We start from the raw sequence: 18565 nt of genomic DNA on the forward strand, positions 1-18565 counted from the left end.
ATGACAACTTCATACAACTATGATTAGAATATTTTCTTCCTGTTTCACACAGGGCACTTACTGGTTTCTTCCCCTTTGGATAAGCTGTTTAATCCTTCTGAGATTTAATTTGCTCATATATAAAATCCGGATGATAATATACTATCTATAGGATTATATGAGAAAAACATTTTGTAAACCACATGGGGCTATAGAAGAGTACTTTACAACAATCCTTAGAGATAGGTGCTAAATTACTAAGAGATACTAATATTTGCTAGGTTAGATCTCTAAATTACAGTTGAGGAAACTGAATCAAAAAGAGGTTAAGTGATTTGCCCAGGATCACATAGCTAGTAAGTATTTCAGGCTGGATTTGAATTCAGGTCTTCTTGACTCCAGGTCCAAATGTCTATCTACTGTAGTACTTAGCTGCTGTAAACAATAGGTAAACTATCAATTCAAGTCAATACCTCTTTTGGAACTTAGAGTTTCAGAGAGTTGCCTAAAATATTGAGAGGTTAGGAGACACAGCCAGTTATGTCTAAGAGGCCCAACTTGAACCCCTTTCTTCTTGACTCCAGGGTTGACTCACTACTATGTCACATTACCTTTCAAAATTTTATGGGTCTTAAGGTTTACAAAGTATTTTCCTCATAATAGTCTTGTGAGATTGGATTTTGATTGGAACTGGAAATAGAATGAATTAATAAAAAGGCATTGGGAAGGGAAGAGGAAGAAGGAGGAAGCACAAGAGAGGAGTAGCATAGCAAAAAAAAGGAAAGAAATTAAAATAAAAGTGGGTCATTGAGGCATCTTTTTAAATGTAAACAAAAACAAAAAACAGAAACAAGCAAGAAACAAGCACAGATCACTAGGATAGCTTTGAAAGCTACAGGGTGAGCTTATAGATTTGGGGGGGGGTGAGGCAGTTGGGGTTAAGTGACTTGCCCAGGGTCACACAGCTAGTAAGTGTTAAGTGTCTGAGGCCAGATTTGAACTCAGGTCCTCCTGAATCTAGGGCTGGTGCTCTATCCACTGTGCCACCTAGCTGCCCCAGAGCTTATAGATTTTAAAAGAAAAGCAAGATGAATGTAATATAGATCTGTAGTTTCATGGACAATACTCTTTTTCTGTTTTACTATGTATATGCAAATGTCAGTTTTATTTCTTTTTTTTGTTAGTACGTCAAAAGTCATGAAGGGGTCTGATGATTTATTTAAAAATTTTTGAAAATTATTTTTATTTATTTCCTATATATACTGCATATGATGCTATGGTCTTATAAATTAAAAACAAAAAATAAAGGAGTCATTAAATATTGAAACCCCTTCATGACTTGGTGACTTTTGGCCCACCCTGTGTGTGTGTGTGTGTGTGTGTATGTGTGTGTGTGTATCTCTCTCTCTCTCTCTATACACACACACACACACACACACACACACACACACACACACACCATCCTGCTAGTTTCCTCAGTGGGAACTCTTTGTACCAATAAAGTCACACATCTATAACTATGTGTCTCTAACTAGCCGGTTCTCTTTTCCTCTAGAGTTTGCTTCTATGCTTCATCATGACTTAGATTCTTATTACCTGGTTTATTAGAATCACTCAGAGACTATCAACTCATTCAGGTCCTCCTACTAAATTGAATAGGCCCTGAGTGCAAACCCACTGATGAAGTTGTTTCTGTGTCTTCTGTCCAAGGACCAGCCTTACAAAGTTTGGAAAACTAACCAAAAGGTGGGCCTTCTTGCAGGGGGTGGGAGGTGGCAGTTAACACCAAGCAGGAGGGATGGCAATTCACTAAACTTTACTAATATAAAAAAAGTAGGAGAAGCAACATAGGCGAAACTTTGATACCTGATGTATACTATATATGTTTGTATGTTTATTAAAGTATGGAATAAATAAACTTTGAAAAATTATTTAAATCAATGGGGTTTTTTATTTTGAATTTAAGAAATAAAACAAGTATTTCCATAACATAATAGAATAAGGGAAAAAATGATTGCACATGAAAACTGCAAATATGTTATGCACAACTTGCTAATGATGTCTCTTTCTATTTTCCCTTTTTTATTTCTCCCTTCCCCCCCAACCCCCATGGCTACCATTAGGTACAAATGTGTATATATAGGCACACAGATATAACACCTATGTAAAACCATTATCATGGAAATAAACACAAATGTAAAAATAGTATATTTAAGAACAGATATTTGAATATCATGCCAAATGAACATATTAGTTTGTGGAGAGAAAGGTGTCTAGGTGATCTCAGTGGTATAGGAAGCTTCAAGTGAGAAAACTCCCTTTACCCATGAAAATCAGCAACTAGTCTGCAAATTATAGTCTTATGGGTTTCTAAGAGTTAGAGAGTTGCCTGGGGGCACAGAGTAATTAAACGACTTGCCCAAGGTCACAAAGTCAATATGTATCCCTTTCAGGACTTGAACCCAATTCTTCCTGACTCAAAGGCCAAGTCTATTCAGCAAGATATACTATCTCTAATTTTTAAAAATATGTCATATAAGTGAAAGGAAATCAGAATCATTAGTTTTGTTTCTCTTTCAAAGTGAGAAGAGAAGGAGGAACAGAGCTAGAAATGTGATTGTGGCAGGGCCAGGTACTAAATGATCCTTTTGCTTTCATTTTATTATTGTCAATGCTGAAAGTGTTGATTGAAATAAGTATATGGTTGAAAAGTAACAAATGCTTTTTTTTTTTTCCATTTTTACCTTTTTGTAGGGATCCAAGCCTTCTGTTTTTACTTTTATCTATGGTAGAGTAAGCTTGATGGGTTCCAAAAACTAATTACTAAGTTTTCAGTGTAAAATAGTGCTACAAAGCAGATTTTGCTTTATAATTTCATTGAGTGTCTAAACAAGAATGATGGGAAAATGTTAATAATGCCGATTAAATTTAAAAGTGTGATTTGCATACACTTCCCCCCACCCCAAAATCTACTTGTTAAACATTTACTAATATATCCCAGTTATATTCATTTAGTTAAATAATACTCATAATCTAGAATCTGAGTGTAATTCCACAATTTTTCTTCTTCAATACCTATGATTTGGGGATTTACAAATAGATTAATAATCCACAAATACCTCCATTCAATAAAATGCTTCCAAGGATTTGCAATAACTAATTCATGCATAGTGTTTTTACATATTTAACCAGGATGATTTGGAGAATTTTTAAAATAGAGGGCACATTTTGTGATTTTCTTATAAAAATCTCAACCAAATTTCAAAACTTTTCACTAAATGCACTTCATTTATTATACTAATTTAAGACAGTAATCTTGGAAACTCAAATACAAATAATGTAAAGGTGAAACTGTATCAAAAATAAATGAACTTTGCTATAAATCTTGATCTTTAAAATTATTAGCCAAATTCAATGTTTTTAATTTTAAAATATTTCAGGCTTATGTTATAAACCAAATAATTCTTAAACTCTCCCCCTTATCAATCAACAAACCAATATAAAAAAAAGGAAAAATAGGGAGGGGGGCATGGTATAGTGGAAAGAATCTGGGATTTTGAGTGAGAGGTTCTGCCCATTTCCCCTGTTTGAGATTCAGTTTCCTCAGGTGACTATAAAATGAAGAAGTTGGACTATATGACCTTGAAGGTTCCTTTCATCTCCAAGACTATTATTCTAAATGACACCATCTGATGATGACTCTTCCCACAGAATTGTGAAGATTTCTGAGTTCGGTCTATTATTATTAAAACATTTTTAATCAATGCTGATTACATATTAATTTCATTTAAGCCCAGAGACATATATTTTGCTGCTCTGGGCTCCTGGCAAATAAAGAAACTTGATTTCCTGTGGCTACTTCTATAATATTCACTCTTACATCAGGATCATAGCACATGATTAGTCATGGTGAGTCATCTCTCTTTCCCTGGTATGTGGTCACTATGACCTCTCAAACCCCATATTAATTGAGAGCTGGGTATGTTCATGTTGACCTCAATGAATTATGGTATAGTTCAGCCTGTCAAAAACAAAGTTGGGTTTTTTGTTTTGTTTTGCTTTACTTTTATATTTATTGAAATTCCTCTCTTTTAGCATCAATCTTAATCCCTCGCAGAAAATGGTCATCCAGTTTCTTTGCTCTCCAGTGATGATGAAATTGCTACCTACTAAGGCAGCTCATGCCACTCTTAAGCAACTTTTAATATTAGGAATTTATATTTTTCCTTTATATTTATAAAATTTTACTTCCTGGAATTTCTACCCATTATTCCTACTTCTGCCCTTTAGGACCGAGTGAAATTAATATAATCTTTCCTCTACCCAACATCCCTTCAAATACTTTGAAGGTTAAAAAAAAATGCCACTATAATCTCAGCCCCTGCCTGAATCTTCTCTTAAGTATAAGTTACAGTCTGCCTCTGTATTATTTATGTATATGTCATAGCCTTTCTTTTGTTGTTCAGTTGTTTCAGTAGTGTCCAACTCTTTGTGACCCTATTTGGGGTTTTCTTGGCCAAGATACTGGAGTGGTTTGTCATTTCCTTCTCCCATTAATTTTACAAATGAGGAAACTGAGGCAAACAGGGTTAAGTGACTTGCACAGGGTCACACAGCTTGTAAGTGTCTGAAGGTGGATTTGAACTCAGGTTTTCTTATCTTCAGACCCAGTGCTCTATCTAATGTACCACCTCACTGTCCCAAGCCTTTCTACAAGATTATAAACTCTGAGGGCAGGATGAATTTTGGATCTCTTCAAGCACCAGAGTACATTGTTCTTGCACACAGTACTTAGGGACAGCCAGTTGATAACAGTGGATAGAGCAAGCCTAGAGTCAGGAAGACTAGAGTTCAAATTTGGACTCAGACACTAGCTCAGTGATCCTGGACTAGTCACTTAACCTCTGCCTCAGTTCCCTCATCTATCAAATGGGGATAATAATAACACTTTTTTTTTTTTTTGCAGAGCAATGGGGCTTAAGTGACTTGCCCAGGGTCACACAGCTAGTAAGTGTCTGAGGCTGGGTTTGAACTCAGGTCCTCCAGAATCCAAGGCTGGTGCCTTATCCACTGCACCACCTAGCTGCCCCTAATAATAACACTTAATAATAAGTTACTTAATAAGACTTAGGTCTGAAGATTGCTGTGAGGATCAAATAAAATAAGACAATGATTGTAAAGCATTTAGCATAGTGCCTAGCACAAAGTAAGCACTATATAGAAGTTAGCCATTATTATCATCATTATTATTATTATAGTAGGAACTTAATAACTTAGGTTGAGTTTAATTGAATACACAAGAATATAAAGTCTTCTCAATCCAACCTGGCTGTTTTTCAGACTCTTTGATACTCGATATAGCATTCGAGAGAATGGACAACTTCTAACCATTCTGAGTGTGGAAGACAGCGATGATGGTGTGTATTGCTGTACTGCCAATAATGGAGTAGGAGTTGCTGCTGAGAGTTGCGGTGCCTTGCAAGTGAAAATGAGTAAGTACAGAGAAGTGAGTAATGAGAAGACCCTTAGGCCAAAATAGTCAGAGCCTTCTTTGTGTTTTTTTAAATGTCTACTATATTGTGAACTATTCAATATTAAAAACACTACTAACCTATGCTTGCCCAGTAACTTAGTCTCCACAATACTTTTTTTTTTTTTTAGTGAGGCAATTGGGGTTAAGTGACTTGCCCAGGGTCACACAGCTAGTAAGTGTTAAGTGTCTGAGGCCGGATTTGAACTCAGGTACTCCTGACTCCAGGGCCAGTGCTCTATCCACTGCGCCATTTAGCTGCCCCTCCACAATACTTTTAAATAGAAAATCGACCCATATTAAACCATTCTCCTAAAGGTATCTTACAATGACAACTAGAAGTAGATGAAGTAGGTGTGGTTCATGCTATAAAATAGGGTTTTCACTAGGACATCTATAAGCTCCCTTCCAGCCCAAAGAGTCTAGGATTTTATGATAAGTAAAATCACAACCTCAGGAACCCAGGAAGTTTCCAAGTTATTTTGGGTTTTGCTCACCAAACAAAACCTTAAAATATAATTTGGCCCACTCATGACAAATGATATCCATTCCCATTTTAAGCTGATGCTTTCATTTGCCCACAGATTTGGAGTTATTTTATTTCATTAAACAAGTTAATAGTCCTTTGTATTTATACAGTTCTTTCCCTGAAACATGTGCATAGAGTGTATCTGATTTTATCACTATTGTACCTCTGAGGAGTCAGTGCTGGCAGATACGATCTTCATTTTATTGATGATGAAACTAAGGTAGATAAAAAATGACTTTGTGGGACTTTTGAAGCTTTTGATGTCAAGACTAGTTCCTGCAGGGCAGCTAGGTGGCTCAGTGGATAGAGGGCTGGGCCAAGTCAAGAAGACTCATCTTCCTAAACTTGCATTTGACTTCACTTATTCTCTGTGGGACCTTGGGCAAGTCACTTAATCCCGTTTGCCTCTGTTTCCTTATCTGTAAAATGAGCTGGAGAGAGAAATGGCAAACCACTCCAGTATCTTTTCCAAGAAATGGGGCCATGGAGAATCAGACATGATAAAATAACAATAACAACTCATTCCTTTTCCACTCCATAACACTGTCAACAGTACTGAACTAGAAATCATGAGACTTGTAAAAGGAGGAAGTATTGGAGAAACAGACGAAGTTGAATGGTAGCCCAAAAAGAAATTGTCCTTGGGAAAAGAATTAAGTTATGATGGATATCCACTAGGCTATGCTGTCTATTCGAACATGAGTACCTCATTCTGTGAGTGCTTTGAGTGAAAAAAAAAATTCTTAATTTTGTCTCATTTCTCTGATAATGGCAATAGGTGGGGGAACAGCCTGTGTAAGAAATGACATGTGTTGCCCCTCACAATAGCCTATTCTTTAAAGACAGTCTTTCATTATGTTTTGGTAACATAAGATAGTCCAGAGTGACACGTCAGAAATAAAGTGTAGTTTCCAACAAAGCTCCTCTTGTGACTGTTATTGTAACTAACATTTTTAACTGGGCAATCTTTTTACCATTCTACAGCTCTGGTTACATGATCACTGCTAGAAGATTTCCTTTGGAAGGTTAACAGCCAGTATGTTTTGGAGCCATCTCTTAATAAAGTGCCTGCCACATAGAAAGGATTTAATAAATGCTTTTACATTCATCCATTCACTCACTAATTTTTCCAAATGCTATTAAAACAATTTCACTGGCAACTATGTGGTACAATGGATAGAGAGCTGGGCCTGGAGTCAGAAGTTGTTTTATTAAAGCCATTTTTCAGTCATATCCGATTCTTTGTGACCTGTTTGGGGTTTTATTGGCAAAGATACTGGAGTGGTTTGCCTGTCCATCTCCACTTCATTTTACAGATGACGAACTGAGGCAAACAGGGTTAAGTGACCTGCCCAGGATCACACAACTAATAAGTTAACTGTGCTTTTTCTGACTCCAGGCCTGTCACTCTATCCACTGCACCATTTAGTTGCCCCATTACATTCTTTTTCCCCCTCTCCCCTTCATAGAAAAACATGAATTGAATCCACAGAACTAAGAACCACTTTGCAGAACCTCCTCTTTCCTATATAAAATTTTATTCAAATGATAGTATACTTGAAAAGACTCAAGATATCAGAGGAACTAGGTAGGAGTGGAGATGCTGTCACTTCATAGCTAACAAACAAATTTTTCAACTACACTGAATTTGGGCTTGAGCTGCTGCCTGACTGACCTTACAATCATATTTTAAAGGATTGAATGAGCTTCTGTGACATCCTAGAGAGTGCCCTGGGCTAGGTGTCAGGAGACCTGGCTTCTCATCCTGGTTATGCTACAAATAATTGTGTGACCTTAGGCAAGTCACTTCTTTCTGGGCTTAAGGTTGCTTATCTATCACATGCAGTATGCAGTATGATGTGATGGACAGTGATAGATTTGGGGTCAAAGGTCCCAGCTCTGTGTCTCATTAATTGTAATTTGAACAAGTTGCTTTATTTTACTAAGCTTTGGATTGTTCATCATATTTAAATCTTTTGAAAAGGAAGGGACTGGACTATATAATCTCTAATAACAATAGGCTTAGTAATACGGACTTGATCTATGATTTCCATGATATAGGAAACTTCCATATGAAGATATCCCCTCAATCAAAAACATTTGCATAGTGTTTTAAGGCTTTTGAAGTGCTTTCTTGATGTCAATCGAGTTATATAATTCATATAAATATCACCCATGCTTGCCAGATTAAGAAACTGATCCTCAGGGAGGTTAATTTACTTACCCATAGCCACACACAGCTAATGCCTTTTTGTTGCTGTTGTTGTTAATCAGTTATTTCAGTTTTATCTGATCCTTTGTAACTTCATTTGTGGTTTTCTTGGCAAAGATACTGGAGTGGTTTGCAATTTCCTTCAGTTCATTTTACAGCTGAGGGAATTGAGGCAAGCAGGTTTAAGTGACTTGGCCAGAGTCACACAGCTAGTGTCTGTTGCCAGATTTGAACTGAGGTCCTCCTGACTGCAGACCCAGTGCTCTATACATTGTGGCACCCAGCTTCCCTGTGAACTGTGCATTGTAATTTGAGCACAAGTCTCCTGACTCCAAGTCCAGTATTCATTATACTTGACCATGTTGCCTCTAAGTTATGTTCTAGCTCCAAGTTTATGACACTGTGCATATGACATGCAGGTACCATGTAATTCTAAAACTCTATGGTAATACATGTGAAAATTCTTTAAAAAGTGCAAAATATTGTCAAAAGTATTGTTAGCTGGCCAGCTAGCATTAAGTGCCTACTAAGTGCCAAGAGCTGTGCTACACATTGGCGATGGAAAGAGAGGAGGGGAAAATATCCTTACTCTTAAGGAGCTTACAATCTAGTTTATCCTCCAGCATAAAATCATATCAGATTTTCCAGTAAATTAGAGTTTTATTGCAATTTTTTAAATCAAGGGCAAAATTCTACCATAAACATAATGATGTAATTTGGCACCCTGTGAGTATATGATATTTAACACTATAAGTGTATTCTGAGACAAATTATATATAAAGTGCATGTTTAATAATGAATAATTTAGCATTCATCAGGACAAAGATAATGAAAAGCAATGAAATTCAATGCTTGCATGGTTATGGGAAAATGCTCTTTTTTCCTGATGAGATTGCAAACTCTCAGAATTTTGTTGGAAAACAAGCTGGTAGTATGGAGTAAAGGTTACTAAAATAATCTTTGATCCAGTAATTCTGTTGTTTGAAGTGTATACTGAAAAGAGTCATAGGATGCAAAAGGGCAATGGGAAGAGAGAGGGAGAGACTGCTCTTTACAGATTTTTACAAAAGTATAACATATAATGGTAGAAACCCAGAAGTAACCTAAATACCCAACAATTGGGAAATAGTTAAATCAATTGAGCCTTGTTAATTTTATTGAATACTGTAAAGCTATTAAGTCCAACAAGTGTGAAAAAGAAAGAAAATAAATATTTGGCCACAAAAAAGAAGAGTGAATGGGAATAAATGAACAAACAAAAATTCCAAATAGTGTCTCAAAGAGAATGACTAAAAAAATAATTATGCTACTTATTAAAGGTTATTAAGCCATATATTAAATATTAATACATATTTAAGATATATACTTACTAAAGCAATTTAATAGCATTTATATACAATGTTACTTTTTAATAAGGAATTCAGTTAAAAATAAAATACATAAGCTGCTTTCTTCAGTGAGTCCTTTGACAAAGTGAAAAAATCTGTAAAGTTTCTAATTGCTAATTTATAATTAATTTTCCCCTTGGTTTTGCTTAGCACAAGGATCACTTAATAACATCTTAAAATAATTCACTTCTCCAATAATACTAGCTTCTGCGGATTAAAGAAACATTTAACTTTTAAGAAATTTACCTGTAAAAATATTTATGATTACATGACCACTGATTTAAAAAAACATTTAGATCTTTTAAATAATTTCACCTACATTATAAATGTAAATCAACCCTAAATTTAATGTAGTCAAACCATTTATCCTGTTTTAATATCTATAAAATGTTCTAATGTTTTAATATCTATAAAATGTTTTTGACCTTTTTTCTTTTAGAGCCTAAAATAACACGTCCTCCTATCAATGTAAAAATAATAGAGGGATTAAAGGCAGTATTGCCGTGTACTACAATGGGCAATCCCAAGCCTTCAGTATCATGGATCAAAGGAGACACCATACTCAGGGTAAGTTTCTGAAATATAGTGTATTTAATATAAAACATTTATTTTCAAATCGTTTATCATAATTTTATTAGTTATTCATGTTGGTCATATAATTTTATGTTTATATCTTCTAGACTGTTGCCTAATTAATCTCTTAGTGTCTAATCTCTCTGCCATCCAAGTATTGGTGCTGAGTTCTTTCACTAATATGTCTCTCATAGTGACATACAAAAAGTAGTATTTTTTCTTGTCAAAATTATTCATCTTTAACATTCTTTTAAAAAAATTGAGATCAAAATTCTCTCCCTCCTCTTCCCATTACCCACTGGGAAGGCACATAATATATCAATTACACATGTGAAATCCTGTGAAACCTTTCCATATTAGTCATATTTTTTAAAAAGCAAGAAAAATAAAGGAGAAAATTATACTACATTTTGCACTCAGAGTTCATCAGTTCTCTCTCTCTTTCTCTCTCTTTCTCTCTCTCTCTCTCTGAGGATGGATAGCATGATTTTTTTCCATCATGAATCCTTTGGAATTGTCTTGGAACATTGTCTTGATCAGAGTAGCCAAGTCTTTCACAGTTAATCATCATTACAACATTGCTATTAGCATTCACAATTGATCTCCTGGTCCTTTTCACAACACTTTGTATCAGTTCATATAGGTCTTGACATGTTTTTTTCTGAATCTCCCCCCCTTCCCCTGCCATTATTTCTCATAGCACAATAGCATTCCATTACGGTCATATGCCACAACTTGGTCAGCCTTGATTTGAAATTCTTTGCCACCACAAAAAGAGTTACTAGAAATATTTTTGTAGATATTTTTTGCTTTTTATCTCTGGGATACAGATTGAAAACTGGAAAAAGACCTTTAAGGTTATTTTGTCCAACCTTCTCATGTTTTGGATAAGAAAACTGAGGCTGAAGAAGGGGAAATGATCTGTCCATGATTGCATAGATAGTAAATAGCCCAGTTTGGACTCAAACTTTGGTCCCTTCACTTCAAATCTATGTTTCTTCTACTCTTAAGGGGGCTGAGCAAAGCAATAGTACCTAGAGAGAAAAGGAAGAGTCTAGAGGTTTTGTCCTCATCTTGCATAGAGAAAATAATATTGAAAGACTGAAGTGAATTTCTTCACTTCAGAGTAAGTACAGTATAGTAGGAAAAGTACCACAATTGGGTCTAAATTTTTGTCTTGTTATTTACCGTGTTCTTAAATAAATGACTTATCCAGCCTGTGTCTTAGACTACTCATTTGTACAATAAGGATATTGGATTAGGCAAGGTTTCAGATCTCTTCCAACATGAAATCCTATGATATAATCTGATGAGAAATCTTATTAATTACTGAGCTTGAGATACCTGTAAGGAAGGGCACAAAGTCACATAGGGAGAGAGAAAAATAATGCCACCTTCCTTTCTATTGCTAGAGATCAGAGTTGATGAGGAAAAGTGTGTGTGTGTGTGTCTGTGTGTGTGTGTAAAGGGTTCAGCAGAACATCTCTTTAACCTGGAACTTTAAATTAGTGACTTTGGGACTAATGGTTTCTCATTCAAGGACTTCTGTTTTGTTTTCTCTTCTTTTAACAAAACTTTCTACTGCACCATGGTGAATCATACACTTGCAAGTAACAAGGCAGCTACCTCATAATGGGCAATACCATGAATATTTTGTTTAGCTATAAGCCATGCTAAATAAGGAAATCCTTCAAAGTAGAATTTTATTCTTTGTGGCACAAGGGACTCTGTCATTGATTTGGGAGAGACCTCATCTGGGACTGTCCCTGTAAACACATGTAAGGAAGTTGATTTCCCCTCCTCCTCTCTGCCTATTAGTCTCTCTAGCTTCCTTTAAGTCCCAGCTAAAATTCCTTCTTTTACTATAAGCCTTCACTAACTCCTCTTAACCATTGTGCCTTGCCCCTTATTTCCCCCACTATTTATTCTGTATATATCTTGCTTTCTATATATTTGTTGCATGTTATTTCCCCCAATTTGATTATGAGCCCCTTCATGGCAGGAACTATCTTTTCAGTGCTTAACACAGTGCCTGGCATATAGTAGGTACTTAATAAATGTTTATTGTTTGATTGAGGTTCATCAGATTACTCCATGATAGAATTGGGATGTTTTCTTAAACAATCCAAATTTCCAAAATAAGGAAATGTAAAAGAACTTCCTAAACAATCTGATAATATGAGTATCAGGCACTGAATAAAGCCAGTTGATGGCACACAGTGAATTCAAGTTCTTTGGCTGAGGATCAGTCACAACTAAAAGCAAGACATCCTGACTGTGTGGACAGTGAGCTTGAGAGTATGTTCTAGAGGAAGGACTGAGCCCTTGAGGATTCCCTCTTTACCTCTCCACTTGTATCTCTAGCAACGTGCAATAAAGAAGGATTTCTCTTCCTCCTTCCCCCACTGGCAATAACATCATATGTCAGAAATACAATACCATAAGACACACATGCTGATTTCACAAACCCTAAGAGGAGAAGTCAAGGACTTTGCTTCTAGAATCTCAGCTCTTTGTGGCAAGAGAGGAAAGGAGAGAGGGCTTGGTGCCTGGAGCGAGAATCCTGCCACTTGGGAGATAGCAGGGCTCAGAGCCAAGACTCTGAGAGAGCAGAATGGAGGAAACTTCATGCTGGTTCTAGGGCCAAGATTCCTGCTCTTTATGAAAGAGCAGAACCAGGAGATGGAGGTGGTAAAGATTACAGATGTGAAGTGCCCAACAATATCCAGTAGAATAGCATCTCGCAGAGCTTAAAGGCCAAGGTAATTGAGAAAAATGTGAAGACATTTGGCAGCCCTACTTCATCAGAGACATGAGTTGCTGATCCTTGCAAAAAAAAGTCCTGGCCACACGTGTGTTCTTATGATGTGAGGTATATATGTGGGAGAGTATATCCCATGTTTATGGAAGAGATGCTTTGTTGTCACTGTTCTTAGTAAAGTGCCTTTGCTTTGAGCCAATTGTGTGATTATTGAATGAAACTCATTGGTGGTGGCTCAGGAGAATGATCACACCACAAAATACTTTGAACCTGGGATAGCTGTCTTCAAGGGAACCTAACCTGGAAATTGGAGGATATCCTCAGGTATTACATACACACACACACACACACACACACATATGTATATCCTCTTTATTTGCACACACACACACACACACACACACACACATATGTATATCCTCTTTATTTGCAATAGCTGAGTCTTGATCATACCCCTTGCAAGTACTAAGGAATTCTTTAGGCTTCAAGACCTAAAGTATTGTTCACTCTAGTTTGAAGGGGAACTATGCAAATGGATTCTACGTTGTTTGAGAAATGGTGGGCTTAAAGGATTGCAGAACTATACAAAGTATTATTGGTTTGGGGAAAACCCATTAATTGTTATGAAGACACAATTGAAAAGGTCTTATATAGTACATATATAGGCACATTTTGGGGCCTGTGTAAAATTCAGGGTAAGAGGACAATGCAAATTTTGCTCTCTGTGAGTTTTTTTCTAAGGCAGCAGAACTTTCCAAATTCCTTAGAAAATAATCATAAAATCACCTGTCTTTTACCATGAGTTCATGAGAAAAAAAAATTGAACTATCTAGGGAATATATCAAAAATGACAAAACTCTTATGATAGGGTTCTTCCCATTTCAGACATCCTATTTCATAAAAAGTATAGACCCAGGTCTTTGAACAAGTTCTAAGACATAAACAGCAACTGTAACCTTAATGGACTCCCTATAGGAAGTGGCCCTTAGTCTCTGGGCATACTCCTACCTTAAAAGGAAAGGAGAAATTTGAGCCCTTGATGGTAAAAATGTTACTGGGTTCTACAGAAGGTGTCAGACACACTGCCTAGACAGCTGATAGACTATCAGAGTGCCCGCATTTGACATGTTCCATGAGTTAAAAATGGAAAACCTGCTGTTTAAAGTACATTAATGCTTGAGTACTCTGGATAATCACATGTGGGAATATGGAGTATGACAGGGATCTTCACAGTTTACTAACTAATGCAAGGGGAGGGGGGCTGAAACTATTTTTAACAGATGCTACAAATGACACAGTAGGAAGTGGTTAATAAAGGCATTGACTTTGTAGTGCATGAATCATGGAACCATGAACCAGAGTCCTGAGATGATGCACTATCGTTGTGATAACTTTGGTTACTTTAGGACCAGGACCAGTTTCCCATTTCCATGTGATAAAATTGGGCAGAAGAGATGAGTTAGCTAAGAAGGTTCCCAAGCAAATCCTCCAGGGGAGGATTTGGCCAAATGTAGATTACAGATTTGGGCAGCTAAATGGTACCTTAGAGTGCTGGACTTGAAGGCAGGAGGATGAGTCTTCCTGAGTTTAAATCTGGTCTCAGACCCTTATTAGCTGTGTGACTCCAGGCAAATCACTTAACACGTTTGCCTCACTTTCCTCATCTTTAAAATGAGTTGGAGAAGGAAATGGCAAATCACTCCTAGTATCTTTGCCAAGAAACCCCTCCAAAACGGTGTCACAACTGAAAAATGAATAAACAACACAAACTATACATAAGGACTCCTGCTGGCCATATATTGACTTAGAAAAACACACATTAACAATTCTCTTTGTTCCATTGTGTTTTTACTTATTTTGTTAAATATTGCCCAATTACATTTTTTTTGGTGAGGCAATTGGGGTTAAGTGACTTGCCCAGAGTCACACAGCTAGTAAGTGTTAAGTATCTGAGGCCGGATTTGAACTCAGGTCCTCCTGAATCCAGGATCGATGCTTTATCCATTGTGCCACCTAGCTGCCCCTGCCCAGTTACATTTTAATCTGGTCCTGGTCACATTGGGAAGCATATGTGGTGGTGATGTGCAATGTTGCCAGACGGGCAGCAAGCAGCATGTTTGACACCTCTGCTCTAAAAGAAGAGAGTATGGCTTTGATCCCTGATTACCCTTGACAAATCATTGGAATGAAAGATATGACCGAGCACTTAAGAGCCTTAATTAGCTTTCCCACGTAGTCATCAGTATTGACTTTTGCTAGTGAAGTTAAAAGATTTATATTCCACACAAATGCCAGCCTGGACATTCTGAAAGGTATTTTGTACCAGGAAAACAATAGCTTGCCAGAAGTCTCTTGCATCTGTCAACTTGGAACTTGGCAGTTAGACCCATTTTCTTATTCATAAGTTGGAGTTTGGGCCACTGATTCCCAAAATCATCAAAGACTTTCAAGATATAGTTCATGAAAGCCTGCAGAATGGATCACTGTGAGGGCAGCTAGGTGGCGCAGTGGATAAAACACCAGCCCTGGATTCAGGAGGACTTGAATTCAAATCCAGCCTCAGACACTTGACGCATACTAGCTGCGTGACCCTGGGCAAGTCACTTAACCCTCATTGCCCCACAAAACAAACAAACAAAAAAAAAATAGATAGAAGGACTGCCATGTAGAAAGAGGATGAAATTTGTTCTGCTTTGGCCCCAAGGGATAAATTTTGCATTAGTTCAATGTAATGAAAAACTTGCCAAATGGCTAGAGTTTTGCAATGAGCTGTTTACTAGTGTTCCTTTTCACTAGTATTTTCAAGTGAAGATGCTATATTGAAGGCTGTCCCTTCCACCTCTGAGATGTGATTCCATGAATATGGGTGTAGGACAGTTCTATTTAGATGTTGGTGTTGTTTAGTAGTGTTCACTGATATCTGAGTCTTTGTGATCCCACTGGGGGTTTTCTTGGCAGAGATACTGGACTGGTTTCCCATGTCCTTCTCCATCTCATTTTACAGATGAGGAAGTGAAGACAAACGAAGTTAAATGTCTTTCCCAGGGTCACACAACTACTAAGTGTCTGAGGCTAAATTTGAACTCAGTTCATCCTGTCTCCAGACCTGGTACGCTATGCCCTGTACCATCTAACTGCCCTTATATCTAGGTATGGAGACCTATAATGTCAAGTTGTATGATACCAGCCAGAGATGGTCAGATGCTTTGGCAAGTTATGGGTTCAATAGATAGTATAGGTTAGAAAGAAGCAATTCAAAAGCAGACTCAATGTCCCATAGACCCTAAGCCTTATACTCAGTGCTCTAAGGAATACATGCAAGGGTCCTCTCTCAATGTGCAGTGATTTATGGGAACTGATTCTGTCCCTGAGTCTGTTCTAATAGACACTATAAATAGTTTTCCATTTAAGATAATCAGTTTTGATATTTGTGATGTTGTTTGTTGTACTCAACAATATTCAGTGCCCTCTGACTCTTCTCAAAGCAAGTATTTATGCCAATGCATGAGCATTCCTAAGAACCTGCCAGCCTTAGGCATCTTCTGCTTCTCCACCTCAAAATATTTTAAACTCATTTTTTGCAACTCTTCTTTGTTGCCAATGTTAAACTGAAGTCACCAAAACTAAAAATATGTGTTTACTTTGTTTGGAAGAGCTTGTCAAGTTCATCATCTCTGCTTCATCCTCAGCAATAGCTGTTGGGGCATAAATAGCAATTATCTTCATTGGGACCTGTTTGTTTATATTCATAATAAGTACTGCAAAGCAATATGACCACATGATTCATGAAGTGATATTATTGCCTTTGAATACACGATGAAACCAACTCTGCCAACTCCTTTATTTGCCTGTTTGAGGTGAACCTACGAGCTATGCTTTCCTGTGGCTTTAATTTCTTTGTATCTTTCAGCTTAACTTGTTCTAGAGATAGCGCCAATATAAATGTAGGACAGTTCCAACCACACCAAAACCAGATCATTGGTGGTTGTCACTTAGAGAACACAAAAATTAATGTTTGTATGTCATTTAAAAACTGTGATTCTTAGCACCCTTTTCCATTACTCACTGTCAATGTAGTTAGAGAAGGATAGGTCATTTTGCATTTTCTCTGATTCATGGCTTGCATTGTACCTTTCTCCCCCACCACCCAAAAATGTAAGTTTAGAGGATCTTAGATCTGGAGCTGAAAGGTACCCCAGAGGCAATCTCTGATGACCCCCCCCCATTTTACAGGTGAAAAAACTGAAATCTGGGAAGGGTAAGTCTGGCTTGTCCAGAGTCCCATTATCTATGGAATATTATTAATGTGAGGCCCAAAATAGCCTTGATATAGAATATCCCAAACTGGTTGGATGGGAAGCAGTTAAGTGGCTTCTCCAAGGTCCTCCAAGTACTTATTGTGAGAGGTTTGGATTTAAACTAAGATCCTCTGACTCCGGTACCAATGTTCTTTTCACTGTAGCATAACTGTCACCTAATGGCTAACCTGATGATGATGACAGCCTCCTTCTGAGCCCATCCTCAAAGCCTTTCTGCCTCCGAGGGATGTCCTACTAATACTTATTGGTAGAGCATTTGAAAATCCAGACTTGCCCCCATGACATAATGTGGCATCAGTGTAGGATTTTGTTGGAGATGGCTGGATGATATGAATGGAAAAATGGGAGTTGAATTAAATTATTTATTTCCATGAAATTTCTAATTTTAAAAATTTGGGTAGAAAATGAATGGTTTTAATTTGTTGTTTCTTTTGAGAAACCATTTGTCCAGCTTGTGTGAATAATTAGCAGAAAATATGCATTTCAGAAGGTCTTTCATGTCTCCAGTCTATTATACTTTTAGAATGGAACTCAGTACCATAGCAATTGTGCTAAATCATGCATTTTAGTACAAGAAGTCAATTTCATCCATATTTTAACTATAGCAAGATCACTTAAAATTATATAAACTTCTGATTTCATGTTCAGACTCTTACTAGCTGTATGAAATTGGGAAGGTCCCTTAACCCCTACTTGCCTCAGTTTTCTCATCTATAAAATGGGAATAATAATGGCACCTATCTCCCAGAGTCATGAGAATAAAATGAGAAAATATCTATAAAGCACTGTACAAACTTTGAAGTACTATAAAAGTGTGCTACCAAATATTATTGTAGATCTCTCTCACAGTCAGTGATTTACACCAGCATGTTTTTTTAATGATGAGGAATTACTTCTTGATGTTATTTTAACTGAAATTTAGTGTAATGACCCTTGGCTTTAGTAATGTTGCTTTGCTACTCTTGTTACTGTAGATCTACCCAATGAGCCCCTTCAAAAGCTATCCCAGCTTTAAGGCACTCTGTGACACAGCAAGCATTCAAAACATCAATGTAGGAGTCCCTGTGGATGATTACTTTTATCTGCTAACCAGAAGACATTCGAAGCAAAACACATTTGGTCAGAAAGAAAGAAAATAATTAGTTCCCCCACTGACAGGTCATGACCATTCTTCCTAAGGTTACCAAATGACCAATGGGGATTGCACACATGCTGACAATAAACATGACCATGGAATAAACTTGGAGGCCATACCCAGAAAGAACCCGAGAATA

General features: G+C 37.0%; 1 protein-coding gene across 2 annotated transcripts in view; it reads left to right on the forward strand.

Annotated features, from left to right (window-relative positions):
• Positions 1-18565, forward strand: part of MUSK (muscle associated receptor tyrosine kinase) — a 176254-nt gene that overhangs the window by 56062 nt on the left and 101627 nt on the right. For both annotated transcript variants that reach the window (XM_043975878.1, XM_043975879.1), the window contains exons 3-4: positions 5320-5471; positions 10078-10205. In XM_043975878.1, coding sequence (XP_043831813.1) covers positions 5320-5471; positions 10078-10205 — 280 coding nt within the window. The remainder of the gene's footprint in view (positions 1-5319; positions 5472-10077; positions 10206-18565) is intronic.

This window comes from Dromiciops gliroides, chromosome 1, assembly GCF_019393635.1.
Source record: "Dromiciops gliroides isolate mDroGli1 chromosome 1, mDroGli1.pri, whole genome shotgun sequence".
In the NCBI taxonomy this organism is placed as follows: Eukaryota; Metazoa; Chordata; class Mammalia; order Microbiotheria; family Microbiotheriidae; genus Dromiciops; species Dromiciops gliroides.